At 38.4% G+C, this 23524-nt stretch overlaps 2 protein-coding genes across 3 annotated transcripts in view; both read left to right on the top strand.

The window, feature by feature from the left end:
* The first annotated feature begins 1780 nt into the window (after window positions 1-1780).
* Window positions 1781-12861, top strand: LOC120735069 (macrophage mannose receptor 1-like). Its single transcript, XM_040034250.1, has 5 exons — window positions 1781-1825; window positions 9955-10338; window positions 10437-10781; window positions 10867-10955; window positions 11039-12861. Exons 1-5 carry the CDS (start codon window positions 1786-1788, stop codon window positions 11162-11164), a joined length of 984 nt encoding a protein of 327 aa, XP_039890184.1. The 5' UTR covers window positions 1781-1785; the 3' UTR covers window positions 11165-12861.
* Window positions 12862-13225: 364 nt separating this feature from the next.
* LOC120735049 (zinc finger protein 2 homolog) overlaps window positions 13226-23524 on the top strand; it is a 40032-nt gene continuing 29733 nt past the window's right edge. Inside the window, exons 1-2 of one of the 2 annotated variants that reach the window (XM_040034221.1) lie at window positions 13226-13701; window positions 15381-15623. In XM_040034221.1, coding sequence (XP_039890155.1) covers window positions 13530-13701; window positions 15381-15623 — 415 coding nt within the window. In that variant the 5' untranslated portion in view covers window positions 13226-13529. The remainder of the gene's footprint in view (window positions 13702-15380; window positions 15624-23524) is intronic. The other variant, XM_040034222.1, reaches the window with a different exon arrangement.

Here is a 23524-nt window from a genome sequence, read left to right as displayed (position 1 = left end):
CTGATGCTGTTAAAACACTGCCCAAACTCATCAACCCCAGAAGTGATACACTTGAAAAATGCTCATCAATGACAAGACTTTTAATTTGGACAAGTTCTTTACATTGAAAACATCTCACTGGAGGAGATTATTGATCTGTTAATAAGTAATAAGTCAACAGGTAGTGACGGTCTAATTTCTGAATTTTACAAAGCCTTCTCCAACGAGCTGTCACATTTTCTTTATTAGGTCTTCACAAAAGGTTAAGCAAATGAACAGCTACCCACTACCATGTAGTGATGACTACATGGCGCCACTACCACTGTTTGTTCTTGTTTTAGCCCATGGAATAAAGATGGTCCTAATTCTAGATATTCCAGAACTAATAAATAGGGGTGGGTTTAAAAAAAAAATTTCAGTTGGCTTGGTGGTTAGCACTGTTTACTCACAGCAAGAAGGTCCTGAGTTCAATTCTACCATCAGGCCAGTGTCTTTCTGTGTGGAGAAATGACCCTAATCTCACTGAAAAGCACAGTGTTGCTGCTTTCAGGAACAACTGGAACTTTTTCAGGTTTTACAGATGTTTAAAAACAGTTGCACGATTCCTGTCTAAAGCCAGCAACAGGTTAGGATTTAGATGCTTAAGTATTCCCATCCCTGAGGTTCATTAACAAACTGTACAGTGCCCTGAATCATGGAGCCAGACTCCATTCTTCCCCACTTGTTCCTCCTAACAACTATGTCTGTTCCGAGATCCACGTCTGAGCTTATTTGCTTTTTTTTCCCCATTTAACAGCCTGATTTTCGTAATGATTTGCATGTTGGTAAAGCAGAATCATCTTTGCGTAACCTTGCTTATGTTTCTTTAAGCATCAAGGCATGTCATTTACAGAATACCTGGTTTTAAAGACGCATAGGTATGGTCACATGACCAAAAAATACCATTATATTTAGTTTTGGGAGTGACACCACTTCCAGAACTACATGTAGTTGTTTTTTTGTAAATAACAGTCTTTGAAACATTAGCATTATACAATGCTTGGTGGTCAATGTATCATAGAAACATGTTAAATAAAAGTGTAACACTTTGGTGCCACTGCAAAAACATTTAATGACTGTATAGACTCAGAAAACCTGTTGCCTCAAAGGTTTTATAGATACCTACATACATACATACCTACATGTCCACTTGTTAACTTTCTGAAAATTACAGATAGGGCAGCTTGAAGATATCAAACATTTACATGTACAGTATTCTGTGTGAAGATTTAAATTGGAACATTACCATATTCAGCAATTTTTTTTGCTAGATCTCCAATTAGAGAAGGAAAAGTTATAATCAGTAAACTGGTTTTGCATTTGATCAAAGCCCAGAACATACAATAATAGTTTAGATAAAAGTGTGTTTCTACAGAAAGGTCACTCCCTTCTGGTTTCCTCATTTGACAGTAAAATATATGAAAAGAACAAACAAAGACCTTCTTAAAAGTCAGCTTCAGTCAACAGAGGAGAAGATAAGCTGTCAGGTAAGATATGCATCATTAATGCTAAATGTAAATTCTTGTATATGTTTATATTCTAAACATTATTCTAAAACCTATTAATGATTATTTAAAACATTTTTTAAAGACACAATGGATTTGAAAACCTTTTAAAAATAATTGGATATATTTTTTTTCTATATGTATATAAACTATATACTAAGCAACTTAGACTGGAGATAAGAAACCTTAAATAAAAATCTTTGATAATAATTATGGTACAATATTGATCATGATCACTATATTTGTTATACAGAAGCAAAGAATGGAAGAAACCTGTTTATTGCTCATCCTGCTGCTCTCAGGTCAGTAATATTAATATCGCAAACATTTGAACTGAAACTTATAAACTCACAGAGACTGACTGATGTCATTTGGGTAATCAGATTACATGTACAGTTTTTTTTTAACACATCAACCAAAAGCACAGTTAGAAAATCTTTATCTACTCCTACCACAACACCTGCATTACTTTTAAATTATCTTTCTTTTTATTTAAAAAAAAAAGATTTATAGAATGACTTAATGAAGCTATTTATATGAAAGCTATTCATTCTATTTTTAATGTTTTGGCTGCTGATACAACATAATTCCCCAACTTCGGGAATAAATAAGATTTTTTTTCTTCAATTATTTTCTGCCTTGTTCTTATTATTGCTGTTATTTACAACAAGTCAGTGTTTTCCTAGTGTCGGTCCCAACCCAGATAAAACGGTGAGAGTTACATAAGGAATGGTACCAACACCAGTGCTGTTGATGGTTCCATTACAAACTGCTGGTCTTAAACAAAGGAGGAGAACAAGGGAAGGTGTGTAAATAGAGAGAGGTAAAGGCAGTATGGTGTGTGAGAGTAAGGATTTTAAATATAGGGACTATGACTGTAAAGGGAAAGAACTGGCTGATATGCTTCAGAGAATGGAGGTATATACATTGGTAATGGAATTAAATAAATTAAGTTATGTAAACTTGTGAAAGAACAGTGCTGCTAAATTAAATTGTTTTAATTAATTTTTTCAAGATGGTGGTAGTGTTCAAGCCGTCTGACTCTGTCCCTTCGAGTGATATTTTTTGTTTTATTTGTCCTAAAAGATGCTAACTCTCTGTATGTCTATGACCGCCAAACGCTTTTGGATTTAAGATTCCCCTGTTTAACAAGTGAACCTTAATGCAATCATGGAAAGCAGAGATTTCTCCCTCCACTGTTTCTGCCCGGTTTTCCTGTCCCAGCCTGCCTCTGCTTTGCCTCGAAGCTACCCCAATCAACGAGGCTTGCTGACGCCGGGGAAGACCAAGCGGTCGACTGGTGAGCCTGAAGGCTGCCTTCTTATGTCCCGGGAATGATTAATACTGTGATGTGGCCAGATCTGTCTATATCAAACACTGGACCTCTCCGACCATGACCTACCCCTGTCTGGTTCCTGTCGCTGGGATTACTGAAAAACCCATGCCTGCGGCTTCATCACCTCTCGACATCATTGGAGAGGAGTAAACATCCAGAACTTGGAGAAGCCTTGCTGGGCGCCTATTTCCACTACTAACCCCTCGACTTCACTAAGGATTAGCCTTGCTAATGTTCGTTTGTTAGCTAACAAAATCTTTATTTTAAAGGACTTTTTTATTTATTTGGACCTTACGCTCCTAACGGAAACTTGGCTGAAAGCTCAATTGTTTTATGAACTCTTACCTTCCAATTATTTAACTTTGCTGAGGACAGGAAAACGGGGGGTGGAGTTGTGGCTGTCCTCAGGAAGAAGCTAACCTATAAACAACTTTCAACAAACTTCTACTTAAGCTTTGAAATCTTAGTTTTTGAATTGGGGAACCTGTAGCAATGGGAATTGCATTTACCTGTGTGTTCCACCCGGAGTCTTGAGAGTGTAACACCGGAAGGTGAGAAGTAGAGACTCATGACTGATTACTAAGAGTTTAATAAAAGTTTACCTCGGAGGAGGGAAAGTTCAACCGAGCATCTTGTGGAGTTTATAGAGAGAACAAGATGAAACATGGTGGCAGCGGGGTCTAGAGTGATCCACACCGCGCTTTGAAGACAACAGATTGAGCAGACGGTATCGACGCGTCCAGCTAGGCTAATTAGCCTCTGAGGTGCTAACTGCTCAGGACAGCAGGTGAGACGCTGATGAGAAGAGCGCAGCGGCGTCTACGATGGATGGATTGAAGCCACCCGCACAGTGGAGTATGGATTCAGTGAACCTGTCTAAAGCGTGGAAAACATGGAAAGAAGAGTTTACACTCTACACGGAACTAGCTCTGCCGGATGCTGAGGAAAAGGCGAGAGTGAAGCTGTTTTACTATCTGATCGGGGAACGGGGCAGGGAGCTCTGTGGAACGCTGATCGGAGCTGAGGCAAGAGTAACAGTAAGTGAGCTGATGAGAAAAATCGATGAACACTGTAATCCCAAAGTTAATGAGACTGTCGAGAGATATAGATTTTTTTGCACGCAATCAGGCTCCTGGAGAAAATATTGATAAATATGTTACGGACCTGAGAATGCTGGCGAGCACCTGCAACTTTGGACAATTAAAAGACTCACTGATCAGAGACAGGATCGTCTGCGGCACGAACAGCTCCGGTTGGAGGGAAAGGTTGCTCAGAGAAGAGAACCTCACATTGGACAGATGTCTAGATATTTGTAGAGCAATGGAGATTTCAAGAGAATACAACAAAACAATAGCGGGACAGGCTGAAGAGGAACTGCATGCAGTAAAACAAAAAGAGAGGAAAAGACTGGATAAAGAGATATCATGCAGATTTTGTGGAAGAGCACATGAAAGACTCAAATCAAAATGCCCAGCATATGGAAAAAAATGCAAAAAATGTGGCAAAGAAAATCATTTTGCTATAGCATGCAGGAGTAAAAGCAGACAGAGTGAAAACGGAAAAAAGGTCCACACAGTGACGGAGCAGGACTCTGATTCCTGTGAAGACATAATGACTGTCACAGCTATGACACAGACTGCAGTAGAAGTGAACCAGATCAAAGAATCGGACATGAAAAAACGAGAGCAGCTGTTTGCAGGCATGATGATTGGCACCAGCCTGGTCAAGTTTCAAGTTGACTGTGGTGCAACCTGCAACGTTATTCCCATCAACTTGTTGAACCCGAACATCAAAATGGAGCACACAGACAAGGTTCTTGTGATGTACAATAAGTCAAGGCTGTGTCCATTAGGAAAGTGTAAGGTCAAGCTGACAAACCCAAGAAACAACAAAAAGTACAGAGTCGAGTTCCAAGTGGTAGAGGAGGACTGTAAAACACCTCTACTTGGGAGAACAGCTAGTGAAGCGATGAAGCTAATACAAGTTAAATATGATAACATCTGTGCTTTGGACAGCTCAGTGACAACAGCTCCATCAGAGAAAAACGCATGGTTGTTGGAAGAGATAAAGACTGAGTTTCAGGATGTGTTTACAGGAGATGGATGTTTGCAAGGTGAATATGAGCTGGAAATCGACACAACAGTGCAGCCCGTCAAACTGCCAAAACGCAGAGTCCCAGTGTCGATGATGAAACCACTGAAAGAGGAACTGATGAGCCTTGCAGACAGACAAATAATAGCACCAGTGGAAGGTAGTACTGATTGGATCAGTGGGATGGTGACAGTGCAGAAGCCAAATGGCAAACCCAGGATATGTATTGACCCAAGACCGCTCAACAAAGCTTTGAAGCATAGTCACTTCCCGTTACCAACAATAGATTACATCTTGCCAGATGTGTCAAAAGCAAAAGTTTTCACAGTTTGTGACGTGAAACATGGCTTTTGGCATGTGAAGCTTACAGAAGAGTCAAGCCATCTCACGACATTCGCAACACCATTTGGTCGCTTTCGTTGGCTGAGAATGCCGATGGGGATCAGCCCAGCGCCAGAGGTCTTTCAGCGCAAACTGATGCAAGCGTTAGAGAACCTGCCAGGCACATACATCATTGCTGATGACATCCTGATCACTGGAAAAGGAGAGACGACTGAGTTGGCAGAAATGGATCATGACAGAAACCTGAGACTTTTCCTGGAACGCTGCAGAGAGAGAAACATCAAATTAAATGTGGAAAAACTCAAGCTTAGAAGACAGGAAGTACCATACATCGGACATCTACTCACAGCAGAGGGGCTGAGAGCTGACCCAGAGAAGGTACGGGCCATCACAGAGATGCCAGCACCAACTGACATAAAAGGGGTGCAGAGACTAGTTGGAATGGTCAACTATTTATCAAAGTTTTACAAGCATCTGTCAGACGACTGTGAGCCTCTCAGACAACTGACGCACAGAGACAGCCTATGGGAGTGGACAGACGTGCAGGAAGATGCATTTAAAAGACTGAAAGAAAAACTAACACAAGTCCCAGTTTTGAAATATTACAGCCCTGAAGAAGAGCTGACGCTGCAGTGTGATGCCAGCGAGACAGGACTGGGAGCAGCTCTGACTCAACATGGAAAACCAGTGGCATTTGCAAGTCGTGCACTGACGCTCACTGAAAGAGGTTATGCACAAATTGAAAAGGAATGTTTAGCTATTGTGTTTGGGATGGAGAAATTCCACCAATATACATATGGTCGTCTTGTGAGAGTGCAATCAGACCACAAGCCACTCGAGAACATTATTAAAAAGCCACTGTTACATGCACCTAAGAGACTGCAAAGGATGTTGTTAAGGCTGCAAAAATATGATATAACCATAACATATGTTCCAGGCTGCGACATGCTACTTGCTGATACGCTGAGTAGGGCCTACCTGCAGGATAGCATCAAAAGCCAGACGGAGTTGGAGACAGAATGTGTCAACATGGTGGACTATGTACCTGTTTCAACAGAAAGCATGGACAGAATACGGGCAGGGACAAGAACCGACCACACACTACAAACGCTGATAAAAACAATACAAAAGGGGTGGCCAGCCTGTAAGAGAGATGTACCTGTTGAAATAACCCAGTTCCAATCTTTGCAGGATGAACTGAGCACACAGGATGGATTGGTCTTCAAGGGAGAGAGAGTGGTGATTCCAGAAGCACTGCAGGCAGATATAACACAGCGAATTCACTCAACACACATCGGCACAGAAGGGTGCCTCAGGAGAGCTAGAGACTGTGTTTACTGGCACGGTATGAACGACCACATCAAAAAGTACATCGCTACATGTGATGTATGTCGGTCTGTGGATGCAAAACAACAGAAAGAGACACTAAAACCACACGAGCCGACCACTAGACCATGGACCAAAGTTGGGACAGATTTATTCAACTTTGAGGGTAGGGACTACCTAATAACTGTTGATTATTACTCCAACTTTTGGGAGATAGATTATCTACCTGACACCAAGTCGAGTACTGTGATTAGGAAACTAAAGGCTCATTTCGCACGTCAGGGAATCCCAAATATAGTTTTTTCTGACAACGGGCCCCAGTACAGCTCAACAGAGTTTGCCAACTTCAGCCGGAAATGGGAATTTCGACACCATACCTCATCACCTGGCTATCCGCAGAGTAAACGGCAAAGCTGAGTCTGCCGTTAAAACTGCCAAACGACTCATGAAAAAGGCGAAATTGGCTGGACAGGATCCATATTTGGCCTTATTGGACCACAGAAACACCCCAACACAAGGTTTAACTACCAGCCCTGCACAGAGACTGTTAAGCAGGAGGACGAGGACACTTCTCCCAATAGGAGACAGATTGTTGCAACCCACAGTGACTGACAACAAGTTAGCACTAATGGAAAACAGAGAAAGACAAACAAAGTACTACAACAAGACAGCGAAGGACATGGACACATTAAACCCAGGGGACTTGGTGCGAGTCCAACCTTTTGAACCACACAACTTATGGACCAAGGCTAGAGTGTGTAACACTCTGGGAAACAGATCCTATGATGTGGAGTTGGACAACGGCAGAGTCCTCAGAAGGAATCGTCGCCATCTGAGGCGAGCTGTGGAGGTCAAAAAAGACATGTCAGTACATCTCCAGCTTGAGGGACAGAACATTACTGGGCCGACACAGAGCAAAGAGAACACACAAAACAGCACTACCAGGTCAGGACGGGTAGTACAACAACCTGGATATCTGAAGGACTATGTATGCAATTAAGGGGTAATGTGTGAGTTATATGCTGTGATTTGTTTACTTATCAGAGGAAAGACAAAAGGAAAAAAAAAAAAAAAAAAAAGAAAAGAAAACAAAAACATCTGTGACGACATTTTGAGTTATATGTTGTGATTTGTTTACAGGTTAGAACAGAGCAAAACATCTGTGATAATATTTTGAGTTATGGCTTTGTGATCTGTTTACTTGTTTGGAAGAGAAAAAAATAAATAAATAAATAAAAGAAAAGAAAAAAAAATAAGGAAAAGAGAAACAAAATGGAAAATGAATAAAAGTAATACTAAAGGAAAATAGAAAGAAAGCTAAAAAAGTAAGTGGAAGAAAGAATTTTTATTTTTGAAGAAAATTGTGTCTAACAAAGAAATGTCATGTCTAAGTTTTGTTCCAGTTGCAAACTGAGTTCTCAATTTATGAATAGTTCATTGTCTTTGTAAAAGAAAAGGGATGTAGCAATGGGAATTGCATTTACCTGTGTGTTCCACCCGGAGTCTTGAGAGTGTAACACCGGAAGGTGAGAAGTAGAGACTCATGACGGATTACTAAGAGTTTAATAAAAGTTTACCTCGGAGGAGGGAAAGTTCAACCGAGCATCTTGTGGAGTTTATAGAGAGAACAAGATGAAACAGAACCCAAGCCCAACACTCATTGGAATAATAAAGAGACCCTCAAAATATAACAAAGATTTTATTCGAGATTTTTCTATTTTCTCAGCAGGAGCAAGTTATGATCAAATTTTAAAAACCTCCACTCCCACAGAATCACTATTCAAATGTCTTGACGGAGTCAAAACCTGGATGCCTTCAAATTTTCTTACCTTCAGTGAGGATAAAACTGACGTAATTATTTTTGGACCAAGCTGTAACTTCAGTGGCCCAGATTTGGACTTATGTAATTTAATATCTGCTGTTAAAACACACGTAAAACAACTGGGGGTTTTCTTAGATGACAAACTTACATTTGAGAAACAAATTCACTCAGTTGTTCAGTGGTCCTTTTATAAGGTAAGGCTCCTATCCAAGGTGAGATCATTTTTATCCTTTAAAAACTTGGAACAAGCAATCCATGCGTTTGTCCTGTCTCATCTGGATTACTGTAATTCGCTATACATTGGTGTCTCTCAGTCCAGTCTGACACAGTGCCAACTTGTATAAAACACTGCAGCCCGCCTTTTGACTCATGTGAAGAGACACCAACATATTACTCCAGTGCTTGCCTCCCTTCATTTGCATATTAAGTACCTGCTACCTAAAAATATCATTTATTTATTTCAAATATACCGCAGCCGTTTTTGGAAGGTTTAGATTTGTGGGGTCAATTTGACCACAAACATAAAAGACTTTTGTCTTTCCGAGAAAAGTCAATGGAGTAAAAGTAAAATGTCCTTGTCTTTTATCACATTCAAAAACAAATAGTTTTTGTTGGGTTTTTCTCTTTTAAAAAATTGCATAAACATTTTAAAAAAAATTTATTACAAAATGATGAATTTACTCAAGCATTAAAAAAGGTCTGCACCAACAGCAAGAGTCAACTGACATTTATTTAGCTTTTTAATTATTCAAATGCATTCTGTCTTATAAAAATCCATCTAGTAAGGTAATTTCCTGTCACATGTGGAGGGTCGCTCATTTGCAGTTGTTTACTTTTTGAAAAGTGAGTGGGTGGGAGCAAAGTCTAACTTAAAGCCAAGGAACACCGGCCATAAACTGTTGACCATTACCAATATTATCAGTATCACAGTAAATATACTAATATTCTTTAGATTTCTATATTTTCAAAGTCATTTTATTGACATGCCAGAAAACCAATTCTAAGCGGAACTAGTAGCTAACACTTAATAAGAAAATACACCGGTAAGCTAACTCAGCTGCTTCTCCAAGTCAGCTCACTGATTTCACTACGGTACCTAAGACACACAAGTTTTTGTGTGTCTCAGGTACACACAAGGACTGACAAACATGGACTATTGGGATTTCTTACTGTGAAACATTAAATGACTGTTTATGGTTTTGTTTCAAGTAAATGTCAATCAAGCAAATGTTGAAAAATAAGGAAAAAAGTGATATAGTTTACATAGATTTCATAGTTAGTTAAGAGATAAAGTGACTCTTTTGTAGGCATTCCTTTTAAGTTATGTTCTAATGTTGCAATACTAAGTACTATTATAGTAAATATTATAACAAATGATTTATACGTGGCAACTTCCTGCTTCTGGTAAACCTTCATGTAGTATAACTATTTGAATGTTTTTTATTTTCCAGTCTTTTTCAGTGGTTTGTCTAACAGCCCAGTTTCCACAATAAAACCTGTTTTATTTTTCTCAGGAGGACTTTCCACTCTTCCTCCCCACTCCAGAGAATACCACTTTGTGAACCAGAAAATGACCTGGACCAAAGCTCAGAGTTTCTGCAGAGAACACTTCACTGACTTGGTCACCATCTACAACAGCAACATCAACCAACTGCTTCTCTCAATGTCGCCAAGGATTAATGCCTTGTCTTGGATAGGGCTCTATGATGATCGCTACAGCTGGAAGTGGTCCATGGAGTTAAAACTTTTTTATGTTGGCAGCACACATGAATTTATGATCTGGGCTAACGGCCAACAAGACTGTGTGAATGCAAAGGAATACTGTGTGGCTCTTCAGGGACAAACACAGATGAGTGATAGACCCTGTGGAGATTCTTACCCTTTCCTGTGTTACAATGGTAGGAAAAAAGGCTTGTTGCCATAGTTACCCTAAAATTTCATGATATTCATAAGATGTTTTTTTTTTTAATTCTTTGTTTCTTTTAATTTTTTACAGCCAGCAGTACAAGTTATATCTTAGTGAAGGAGAGCCGCTCCTGGTCAGCGGCTCAGTCGTACTGCAGGACATACCACACAGACCTGACCAGTATAAGAAGCAAAGAGGAGAAATCCAACATCACGCTCACTTTGAATGGATCAGGGGTTCAGTATGTGTGGATTGGTCTCTACAGGGATCCCTGGGCCTTCTGGTCTGACAACACAACCTCCACATTCACTAACTGGATGTCTTCTATGCCTGATAACTACCTTTCAAACCAATACTGTGGAGCATTTAATTTAATGTCAGGGAACTGGGATGATGACTTTTGTACAAGCAGTAACTATCTTTTCTGTTTCACAGGTGAGGTCCAGAATGCAAACACTGTAAGATCCTGTCATCATGTAAAACACTAATGTTTGTGTTGTTATATGTGGTTCATTTTTAGCAGTGACAAAGCAAACAGTGGTGAAAATGAAGCTTCAGTCAGAGGCAGACATGCACAGCACAGAGATCCAGCAGCAGGTTTCACAGCAGGTCAGCAGTTCAGTCACCAACACAAACTTGACACAAGTTCAAACTATGCTTCATGTTTTTCATCATCTGCACATTTTGTCCAGCTGTCAGGCCTCATGCTGTCAGAAGGACTGACAGACTTCAGGATTCGTTGGAGGAAAGTCCAGAGTTACCGTGACGACCAGTCAAAGAAGCAGGATGTGGACGGTGACTGCAAAACTGAAGACTGACTGGACTGAAGCACTCCATGTGTGAAGTTACTAACATGCTGTGCTGAGCTGTCTCATCCTTTGAATCTTTCAATATTTCAGAGTGTAAAGTTCCACCAACAGCTCATTTGTTCAGCTGCAGTTGTAGTTTGGTAGAAATTCTTTAATCAGAGGTCCACTCACTAGTTTTCCTGAAAGGCTCTAGTCTCTTGTTTTGATTTGCAGCGTCTCTTTCAACACTTCAGACACTGTCCTTCTGTATAAGTCACTGCACAGGCTTTGTCTGTGTGCAGTTTATTAGGATCCATAGTTCTGTTTCATCTGACAGTAACCTCTGCTGACTTACACAAATGATGGAGAAGAAAGTGAGGATAGCCAGAGATCTGATTGAGGAGGTCAGGGGGGGACAACAAAACATTGTATTGTTTATGTCCTGTTTCTACTTCTACTGTTTAATAACTGTAACAGCCATGGATTCAGTTCAATTCATTTCAATTCAATTTTACTTCTATAGCACCAAAATAAGTCACATCGAGGTGCTTTATATTGTAAAGTAGACCCTACAATAATAAATTCAGAGAAAAAAAAACAACAATCATATGACCCCCTATGAGCAAGCACTTTGGCGACAGTGGGAAGGAAAAACTCCCTTTTAACAGGAAAAAACCTCCGACAGAACCAGGCTCAGGGAGGGGCGGGGCCATAGTAAGAACTGCAGGTGGTGGGTAAAGTTTGTGCTGGTGTTGCCATAGTTACTGTTGTGGTCTTAGTTTTGACTTGTATTTTCGCCTGTGTTGACATGTTTGTCTACTTTTGTGTTTGTAGCTTTCAGCTTTCTTCATGATATATTTGAAAGGGTTTTAATGTGTTCTGTGGTTTCATTCATGTTTTTGTGTGTTACAAATAATACACAGCTATTTGGGTTGAAAACGATAAATCCATGTAGACAGGTATAGAAAAAGTAATACAAAATGAGAGAGAAATATTAAAATAGTAAGTAAACAGAATGGTTGAACCATTATTTATTGCCTTTTATAGATTAATTTCTTATTTAATAATATAATTTGACTTCAACAAATTTATATTTTGCCAATATTGACATCTTTGTTTGTTTCATTAGCTTAGCTGGAGTGAACCCATGAAAATAATTTAATTTTATTCATTTGAACTTAATTTGTGGTGTAGGTAACTTGATTGCACTTTTCTGTTAATAAATGAATGAGTTATTTGTGTGTTTTGACACTGAGTGATAAATCAGGTGAAATTGCTACAGATCCATGAAAGTAAAGCTAGTTTGACACTGAAGCTTTTTTGTTTCTTTGGTTTTGTATGCGTCTGTGTAAGTTTGAGGTCCATGTCAAAATCACAGGCATTCAAATGTAAAGGGCCTTAAGTTATATGTTAGTTATGAGAATATTCATGAGTGTTGCGCTTATGCTTTATAGTAGAGCTTTAATAGATCACTTTTCACCAATGGTAGTAAAAGTTCCAATCTCAGCATCCCTGCTCAGACATGATTTACATTTACACCCAGGAGAAAGACCTGGGTGTAATTAGCTAACTTGTACTACTTGTTAAGTTACTTTGATGTTACTCTGTAAAATGATCTGAAACACGCTGTCTCATAATAAAAACCTGAGGCTACAGCCCTACACACCAACAAATCCCTCTCCTAATGAGGACACATGTGATCTTTCTCTGTTAGGTATGAACACAAAGCAAAGAAGGTGTGGCTGGAGTGTATCCCAGCTACGATGGGGCGAGATGCATGGTACACGCTGGAAAGGGCGCCATCCCGTCATTGGTTTAACACGGGGTGTCGAACTCCAGGCCTCAGGGGCCAGTGTCCTGCAGGTTTTAGATAACACCCTTGGTCAACACACCTGAATCAAATGATTAGTTCATTACCAGGCTTCTGGAGAACTTCAAGACATGTTGAGGCGGTTATTTACCTTTAAATCAGCGGTGTTGTATCAAGGACACATCTAAAACCTGCAGGACACCGACCCTCGAGGCCTAGCGTTCGACACCGGTGGTTTAAAACATAAAGATGAACAACTATCCAGGTTTTAGGTTTAGAAAAGAAGCGGTTCTGTTCGCTGTGAAATAACATAACTTAACTGGAATAAATTTAAAAACTTTGCGGAATCCCACAAAACACGCCTTTTGCTTTAATGTCCCATGCGGAGATCCGTAGGATATGAGCGCCCCACGTGACCGCTTACAGCAAACCTCAGCAGAGTAGCGACGGCGGGAGAAGAGTTGCGCGTGCGCAGACGTGGCTGCCGTCCTATGAAGCAGACCGAGCTCAAGTATCGCTCCTGTTCCTGTCGATCAAACACCAATAAAACAGCGTCGCTGTCGCTTCCATCGACCCGCAGCAGCCATGTGTTCAGCTGAGTCTCTGAGAGAGTTCATACAGGAGAGGCTGACTGCTGTTTGCCAACAAATCTTCTGCGAGGTTCAGAAAACCATCGTCCAGTATGAGGAGGAGATCCAGCGTCAGCGCAGACTGCTGGATATCAGCCGGAGACCCGACACACACTCACACGGCTCAGGTACGGACACGTGTGCTGAGCTCAGGTTCCTCTCTGTTGATGAAGACATGAAAGCTCGTCAGCGTCTCCGGGATTTCTCTGATGTTAGCTAGGAGCAGAAAGCTGTTACCTTGGTGATTAATTTAATTTCAGAGTCTAATTTGTATAAAGTGTCAGACACTGGGCGTCAGCTAAAGACTGCAGTCAGGTGTGTTTGGCTGTTTTTCACAGTCGTACTGAAACAATCAGTGCAGTTTGAGTTCATCTGTGAGATTATTGTTTAGCAGGAGTAAAACCCTGAAAAGAAATAAACGCCTTGATGCTGATAAAGCAGCGAGTTTAAGGCCAGCGTGTAGTTCAGGTTTTTAAGTCTTGAGCTGCCCCTGATTTCCTCATATTTTGGTAAAGATAAATAAAATATGTGACCAGAGGGAGGTACCTATTTCAATAGGATGGAGCTGTAAGTATATGCAGCTGTAAGTATATAGTCAGTTCCCCCAACTGGGTAAAACACTATAAAAAGGAAATTCATCATTGTTGTCTCCACCCAAGCTCACCACCACGGTGCATGCAAAAGTGGCAAGAAAAAGATGAGTTTCCATGCAGCGCCTACGCTGTCTGCAACGATATATTAAAAAAATAAAAGTAAACCACTCTCAACTACAATCAGTACACACATTGGTGCCTACTGATACAATGAAGAAAAACAACAAACAAATAAACAAAACAACATCGACAGCCACAGCTGTCACAATAATCTGTCGAGTTAAACCAGTCTAAAACAAATTAAAACAAACACTGGTGTTTCGGGACCTCGGCCTGCAGCCAAAAATCCATCCAGGCAAAGCAAAGCAGCATCTTGGCAATCTGTAAATGAAAACAGGACATCACTTACACTGAACAGTTGACCACAGCAGGAATATCCCTGTTCACAAGTTAGGGTCACACCCTAATAAGTATCGGCAAGTGGTGGCAGAGTCCACTACACATTTCTCTGTAGAAATAAAACAGTGTTTTCCTTCTACAAGAGTGAAAAATGACTTTAAGCCTCTGCCAAACTACAGAAACTCAAGTGGGACATGTTCTGTTGCCTCAAAGGGGAAAACCACCGACAAAGGTCAGGTCTCACCTGTCACATATAAAAAGAAGAATTTGAAGCAGCTATTCCAGAGAGTTTAGACTTTCAGTCAATTTTTTTCTTTATGCTTTTGTGGAATCAGATTAAGAATAATTAAAGAGACTAAAACACCAAATTATTTTTAATGATTTCATTATTACCATATTGTAATTTATATTTTTGATGGCACAACAGGGTAAAATGCCTGTGAAACAAAATTGATAAATTCAGTCTACAGTGTTGTTAAAGTCTTTACCCCCCTTCCTGATTTCAGAGACTACGTCTTCTTTTGGCGTTTACTGGGTGGTTGGCATCCTCGTTGATGCATTGCTGCATCTTCTATTTCAGTCCATTATTACACTCTTAAATCTTCTCATTCCTTCATCTTTCAGGATCTTGCCAAGCTTGAAACGACCCATTAACGACCTATTAAATTAGTCAGACGATTTTGATAGTCGACGTAATCGTGACTAGTCTACTGGTGGCAGCCCTATTAGTTAGAAAGCAAAAATGAGTGAATGTGGCCTGTTATTTGTTTTTATTAAGGAGTTGTTTCATCATCTTTTTCTCTTTCTCTCTTCAGAATTCCAACAGCTTCATGTTTGTGGGAAAGAGGAGCCTCTGACAGAACAGCAGGTCTTTAACGAGGAGATGATCTCCAGTGTGGACCAGGAGGATCCAGAGCCTCCACAGATGAAAGAGAGACAGGAGGAGGAACTGCAGCAGCTGGGAGTGAAGCTGGAGGCTGACGGTGTCAGAACTGATGATGAGTGGCTCAAACTGCTGGCGACCACCTGGAAACCCGAGATAAGGCTGCACAGAATAGGTTTGTAAAACTGGGATGATTCACAGGAAGAAATAAAGGTCAGAACTTTAACTAGAAAAATTTGCATTTCCTGCGAAAATGCAGTGTGGATGCTTTAAAGCTGAAGCTGTATGCAAAAACTAGCGGAAAAAGCTGAAAACTTGCAGAAATTGTTAAAACTTTGCAGAAGCAAAGGAACTTTGCTAAAATGGAATAACTTAGCAGAACTGCAATATCTTAGAGGAAACATAATACTTGGCAGAAATACAATAGCATAGCAGAACTTAGCAGAAATATTGTAACTTACCAGAAACATGATAACTTCTAAAAAATACAAGAACTTAGGAGAAATAGTATAAGATAACAGAAAGAATATATTTAGCCAAAAATACTTAAACATTACAGAAACACTATGATTTACAAAAATAGTACAACAGAGCAGAAATGCTGTGATTTACCAGAGACACTGTGATGAACTATGAATATTGTAATTTTAAATCAATACTATGTTTCAGCACAAATACTCTGGTTTAGCACAAATATTATAACATAGCAGAAATACAATTATATAGCAGAAATGCTATATTTAGAAAGAAAAATATAATATAGTAGAAATAGTATGATTTAGCAGAAATACTACAATATAGCATAATAACAATGATTTAGAACAAATACTATGATTGAGCAGAATAGCAATAACTTAAGTGAAAATACTGGAAAAGTAAGATGACAAGCTGGGAAAAAAAACGGAACACGGTTAAGTTCCCTCAAAACTAATTGTTGTTCACCTGTGAAAAAAAAATAAAGAAATAAAAATAAATTTAAAAAACAAGAAGGAACAGCCAACAGATACACACAAAATCAAATGTGTATACACAAATGCACAGAGAGAGACACACAGAGGGTCTATGCCAGTCAACCAGTCTGAATTAATTATATGTTTTTCCAACAATGAGATGCTGCCCTAAAGTGGGTCTCTCTCTCTCTCTCTCTCTCTCTCTCTCTCTCTCTCTCTCTCTCTCTCATGCATGCACACACACACGCACAGGGAGAGAGAAGCATGTTTTCAGTCAAGCAGCCTGGGAGCTGCTAAATTTGAATCCACAGAGGCTGTGTACTTTTTCCCGGCAAAACAGGTGCACACACGCAGCACAAAGACAGGATATTTTGTAGTCTATTTCTCATAGTGAGGACTCCCCTCAAACAAATGACCACAATTTCCTAACTGTATTGGCCAGAACGGTCATTTTTACACCGTTTTGTTCAGAAGAGATGGGGGAATCGTCAAGTGTTGACAATTTATCATTAAAATATGAATTTTTAGAGATATATGACATCGATGACTTGTTGGCTTAGAAGCCACGAAGGCCCCAATATGCAAATTTGAATGCCTCAGCCCACATATATGATTGGCTGGGAAGCCGTGCAGACCCTGATTTGTAAATTTGAATGTCTCAGTCCTCACAGAGGATTGGCTGCCTGGGGACCTGGCAGAAATATATAGAAATAGTATGATTAAGCATAAATACTACATTTAGCAGAAATACTATATTAAGCACAAATCCTATAAAAAGCAGAAATACTATATTAAGCAATATAAATATCCTATAAAAATCCTATAAAAAGCAAAAATACTGTACTATGATTTGGTAGAAAAACTATAATTAATCAGAAATACTATATTTAGCACAAATCTTATAAAACAGCAGAAATGCTATGATTTAGCGCAATAGTAATAAGTTAAACAGAAAAATTGGAAAAGCAAAATGGACAGCTGAAAAAATGCTGAACATGCTGAGGGTCCCTCAAATATACTTGTTAAATGAAAAAAATCGGCAAAAAAAACCATATAACAGCCACACAATCACAAATATGGACACATATGGAAACACACATGCACAGAGAGAGACACACAAGATCCAATTCAGTCAACCAGTCTAAATATATTGAATTTGAATCTTACAATGAGATCATCCCATAAAAAGGCTCTCTCTCTCTCTCTCTGTCTCACACACACACACACACACACACAGGGAGAGAGAAGTAAGTTTCTAGGTCAGCCTGGGAGCTGCTGAATTTGAATCCACCAATCAGAGAGGCTGTGCACTTTTTCCCGCCAAAACAGGTGCATCTATTTACACACGCAGCACAGAGACACACAGGATTATTGCAGCCTATTTCTCATAATGATGACTCCACTCAAACAAATGACCATAATTTCCTAACCGTAGGGGCTAGAACGGTCATTCTTACACCGTTTTGATCAGAGGAGATGGGGGAATCTTAAAGTGTTGACAATTTATCATTAAAATATGAGTTATTAAAGATATTTGACTTCTAATGCACCATAACTGAGTAGAGCAAAGCAAAAACTGCCTTGACTTGCCCTCAAACAACGCTTTCTAACTCTAAGTCTCTTTGGAGTATCAATATCATTCTTTCACCGTAAGAGACAGCAGGCTTTGGTGAACAATCATGGAAAATTTTCAGGTCTCTGTGGAAATCCATTAAAAAGATATGACGAGAGAAAAAAGTGGTTCATTTCCAGAGTTTGAAATCTGAAGAAATCTGAGCGAAGGACGAATTTCCTACCCTCAAACAAGTCTAACTCATTTCAGAACGGTAATAGGTGAGAAAATAATTCTTGAATTGTGAGCGTCAGGAGTGTCTGAAGATATACTGGGACAAGCCTTATGTCTTAACTTTGCTTTGTTAAGGAGATATGACGATTCGAATATGCCTCTCATTACAGAAATCAAGCGGTGATTTTGAACAAGCTCTCCATTGACTTTCTATGGAGAGTTTTGCGACTTTGTGTTGGTCTGAGGAGATTTGCCAAAATTCTATAAATCCCACAACAATGATAGTGACATTTTCGGAAAGCCTGCAAAAATACCAACGTTTTGATGTATAATTTGTGGAAGTTGAGTGAAAATTGAGCAAGTAGCAAGAAGTTGTTCGGACATGAAGAGAAGACTGCAAAACCTTCTGTGGCACACTGGAAGCCAAGTGCATAGCAACCATAACAACGCATGTATTTTGTGAAAAATCACAATTTTGCAACTGAAAACTTTAAGAGGCATAAAAGTAAAACGGTAAAAGATTTGAAAAAGCTGATTTACACCTGAATAGCCCAATAATTTGAGAACATTTTAAAGTTTGAATGGTTGTTCTACGTGAAAATAAGAGGAAGTAGTTAAGTTTCAAAAACAAGCAAAATTTAGCAGAATTGCAGAAGTTTCCCATTCATTTCAATGGGACAAATTAAGCTTAATATTTTAAAAAGTATAATAGTGAAAAATACCAAAAGACATAGCACACATTAGCAGAAATAGCAGAATAGTTTAAAATTTGAACGGTGAAAATCGGCTGAAAATTGTGGAAGTAGTTAAGTGCCAAAAAGTGTACGGAAGTCCTAAGAGGAACTCAATAGTGTGGATGCTTAGAGCATCCACACAATAAGCAGCATGAATGAAAATTTGACACTGAACCTACATTGTCTAAGTCTAAGAAGACGATTAAGTCTGAAAACCAATTACGCTGCTTCAGTAACAGAGTTGATTGAGATATTAATTGTTCTTAAAAATCATTGAAAGCACAGAGATAAGATATTTCTTTGGAACAGAGATGGGAACAGGTGATTGTTGTGTAAGTCTCAAATCTTTATCCTCAACTCTGAAGTGAAGTCCCAAGTCTGCGTTCTTTTAAAGATCTGTATTATTATTAGAGATTAGAGACGTTCAAGCCAAACAGCACTTCGATTCTGCTGCAGGACAATGATCCAAAACACACCAGCAAGTCCACCTTAAGAAAAATAAGATGCTGTGGCGTGACCATACAAAGCTGGTTTGCCGAAAACCCTCTAATGTGGCTGAGTTATAACAATTCTGCAAAGAAGGGTGTGCCACAGTTCCTTCACAGCTGTAACTGACTCATTGCCATTTAAATGCTTGACTGCAGTTGTTGCTGTTAAGGGTGACCCAACCAGTTATTATGTTTAATGGGCAATCACTTTTTCACACACACTCAAAAAAATGAAACGTTGACTTTAATTAAAATTATTTTGTCAACAGGTTCCACGAAATTGAATTATGTTAGTTTAAAGCAAAAATCTTTAGTTCATCTAATTTAAAAAAACTACTTAAGATTAACAAGACATATTTAAGACTAACTAAATCAAGTTATGTTGTATGAACATAGATGATATATTTACAGGTTAGATAGTTTAGATTAGTTACTTCAACACATTTCTTATTTGTGGCAGTAAAATGTTAAATTTAAGTTAGATTAATTCAAATATTATATTTTCAGCCACCTTGTGCTTTATTAATTAGTTTTACATAAATCTATTTTGTCAACAGGTTCCACACAAATGAATTAAGTACATCCAACTTATTTTTTAAAATTTCTTTTATTGCCAACACATTCAGTGAGCATTTGTGTAAACCCAGTCCAAAATAAAACACAACAGCTCATTAGGGTTAGTAATTAACAGTATGTAGACAGATGCAACATCACGACTTTAAATTAAATGTCTGTATCTGCCAGAAATGGAAGAGAAAAAAAACCCCATTGAAGATCACATAACACATTGATAAGATGACACTTGAGTTATGCACATGTGATGCTAGTAAGGTCTGTGGAGTGTTTTTTCTTTTAGTGTCTAAAATGGATAGCAAAGTTGCTATTTGCAATGATTGCTTAGGGTCAGTCCAGTAACACAACGCCAATGAAGTGCTTTCCTTTAACAATGCAAAGTGAAGTGTCCACCTCAACAGCCACAATTTAAAAAAAAAAAAATTAATGTAATAATAATGATGATAATAATAATAATAATAATAATAATAATAATAATAATAAATAGTCCACTGATATTAGCAATCAAAGAAAATTATATCACCATCCCAAATAAAACTTTAACAAAACATGCCAACATTATGGTCTAACAATAAAACAGCTTGTCAGCGTTCAGTTTTTTGCAACAGCACAGCAGTAACCATTTAACACTTGCCACTGTCAACGTTTATTTTACCAGTGTTTGGGCAAAAAGCTTGAGTTGTAAACATTTTAACATGGAAACAATTGTTCGTCTTTAAAAGTTCGCAAATTATACATTCATCCTGCATTCCTAACTTACCCTTATTCTTAGTATGTATTGCAATTACCTTTACAATGCACACAATGTAACACAAACTGAATATGAACATATTTCCACCTCATAACAATATGCCTTGAACGCTAATATACACACCACCCTTCAACATTTCTGGTGCAGTATCATCTCTCAATTAAATCCTTTAAATCTCAATACTTTTGATGGTCTCTTACTAGCCCCCCCACAAGAGTAAAATCTCTCAAATTGTAGTAGTTTACAAACTTTTCAAAATGTTCTAAATTTCTCTTAAATGTAATTTTCCCTTTATCTGTCATTTACAAATTACCATTTTATTCCCATTCAGCCTCCGAAAAACTTCTGTCCATCTGACAGAACATTCATCATCCAAATTAAGGGTTGGCTTATTCATTCAGTTTATTCTTGAGCAACTGTACCTTGGTCAAGAGTCTGCTGACATACAGATGAAGGAAGAGCTTCTGAAGTACTTCAAAGAAAGCTTTCAGTCTCGAGGTTAACTGAGATTCAGTGCATATATCCCATCCATTAAGAGTGCACATGCAGAGGCCAGGTCTTCCAGGTCATGCAGGACACACTAGATGGTTATACCCACATCGGCTGGAGGAGTGCTGGCATCAACTCTTTTGATGGTAAAGATAGCAAGGGTAATTTGTTCCAGCTCCCTCTGAACAGCTGTAGCTTAGACACAAAAACATAGAAAAATGGCATCCAGTTTTAAAAAAAGAAAGAAAAAGGGCCAAAGCTACCCTTTAATGAAGTAAACACAATATTAGGAACATGCACCCCAGTGCGCCACTATTTTAGACTACAGATTCAACGATGAATATAAATAGTTTGGGTATACAAGAAGATTCCCCAAAACATTTAAACAGGTTCCATGCAAATTACAACAACAACATTACAACATGCAACAACATTAGTTATTCAAAATTTGGTTTAATACAGATAAAAAACTAAACTAAAATTACCAACCAATTATTCTTTGAAGAGGATGCTTGGGTCTTCATTCAGGTAAAAAGGTAGTGCCCTGAGGACACACTCCCTCCCCTTTTCAATAGTTTCCTTCTGTAGAGAGTGGCAGAGATACAGGAAGAGAAAACAGAAATACTTTAGGATGACACAAACTCACATTATACGCAAAATGAATGACATATCCACTGCACAGATAGACATGAACACAAGACCAACTAATCATCACATGGACATGAATAGTTAACCTGTTGGGCAGGGTTTCCACCACATTATATATGTCCATAATGGAGGTATAGACAAACTAATACATCATCTTCTTTGCATTCAAAACATAACATAAAAACATTCACTTCTGGTTTAACCTAAATTGAAGGGATCAGATTTTACATATGTTTAGGTAATTTAAGTTTTCCAACGTTTTGAGTACCAAACTTTGTCTTGCTTAATATAAATGTAAGTGCACTGTGCAGCTACCATACACTAGCTGTTTAAACTTGAAAATGATCTTATTAGCCATAATATTTTGCTACCAACAGAATAACGCACCTGTGTGGCAGGGGCCAAAGTTTGTCTAATTTTCTTCCCTGCAACGCCTCCTTTTTTCTTGAAGACTTTTATGAGCTGGTCAGTGTATTGGTCAAGTTGTGTAAAAAGCCTTGGAACAAGTGGAGCAGTAGTAATCCTCACATATTCTGCTTCCACCTGAAAACATGTCAACAAACACAACATACTGTACTGTAAATATACATACTATATGTACACATATACATACTTTATAACTAAAACTAATGTAGAAAGACCTCATTAAAGCTATAATTTTAACACAAACATTTACACAAAATGCTAAAGGAGCCATTACAGCTTTTATTATATTTATATTATATTTATTTATAAGTTTCAAAAAATACTGATCACAGCTGATCTGAAAAGAATTTCATGCCTGAGGCCCTTGAACTGCAACCTTTACAATGGTTCAGATGTGGAGAAGAAATAACAGGGGCATGGGATGGGTCACTAAAGAAAACTTAACTTATAAAACAGTTTTGTTTTTAAAAGTATAACAGTTCACATACCACATACAAGCTCAGCAGTACCACATACACCACATCAGTATAGGAGGGAGCAGGTAAAGGCAGGATCTGAAATTTATAAAGTAAAACAAGAAATTCATTACTTAATTTCAAGAAGCAAATTATTGTTTGAATTACAACTAAATAAAATACTACTCAGAAGAAAAGCAAGAGATTGACACTGCCATGTGCTAACTTTCTATAGAAGCAATTATCACCAGGTCTGTCGACCTCCATTGTCTGTCCACTCATATGTCTTGAATAATTTTATTTAAAAAATTAAGTGTGTGATTTAACAAACTGTAATTTATAACTATGTTGATATGTATAACTCCGCTAGGAAACATGCTGTATTTACAGACCATTTTTACATAATACAGATTACTGATAGAGCATAACAATGGTGTCACAGTGGCTTTCGCCCTTAACTTTTTGGAATTTAAATGTCACTTTATGCTATCCTTGCTATCCTATTCGATATTTCCGACTCTCGGATTACAGAAAAGGAATCCCAAGAAAGCAAATGGAAAAATAACCCCTTGAAAAAATAACCCCATGAATCCCTGTAGCTAATCCCTTAATAAAACAATAAAAATGTTTCTTACACAGTCCACAAAATAAGCATGTCCAGGACCCTGTAAAACTAATGTAGAACAAGCGCACGCAAACGATATAACATGTCTTGTAAGACAAACGCAAAATATAACCATGCTCGACATGTAGATACTACACAACATAGTCAAAGA

This window comes from Simochromis diagramma, unplaced genomic scaffold (assembly GCF_900408965.1).
Source record: "Simochromis diagramma unplaced genomic scaffold, fSimDia1.1 OVJJ01000747.1, whole genome shotgun sequence".
Lineage (NCBI taxonomy): Eukaryota > Metazoa > Chordata > Actinopteri > Cichliformes > Cichlidae > Simochromis > Simochromis diagramma.
Note: the sequence above shows the minus strand (reverse complement) of the source record. Positions and strands in the feature narration are given on the sequence as shown.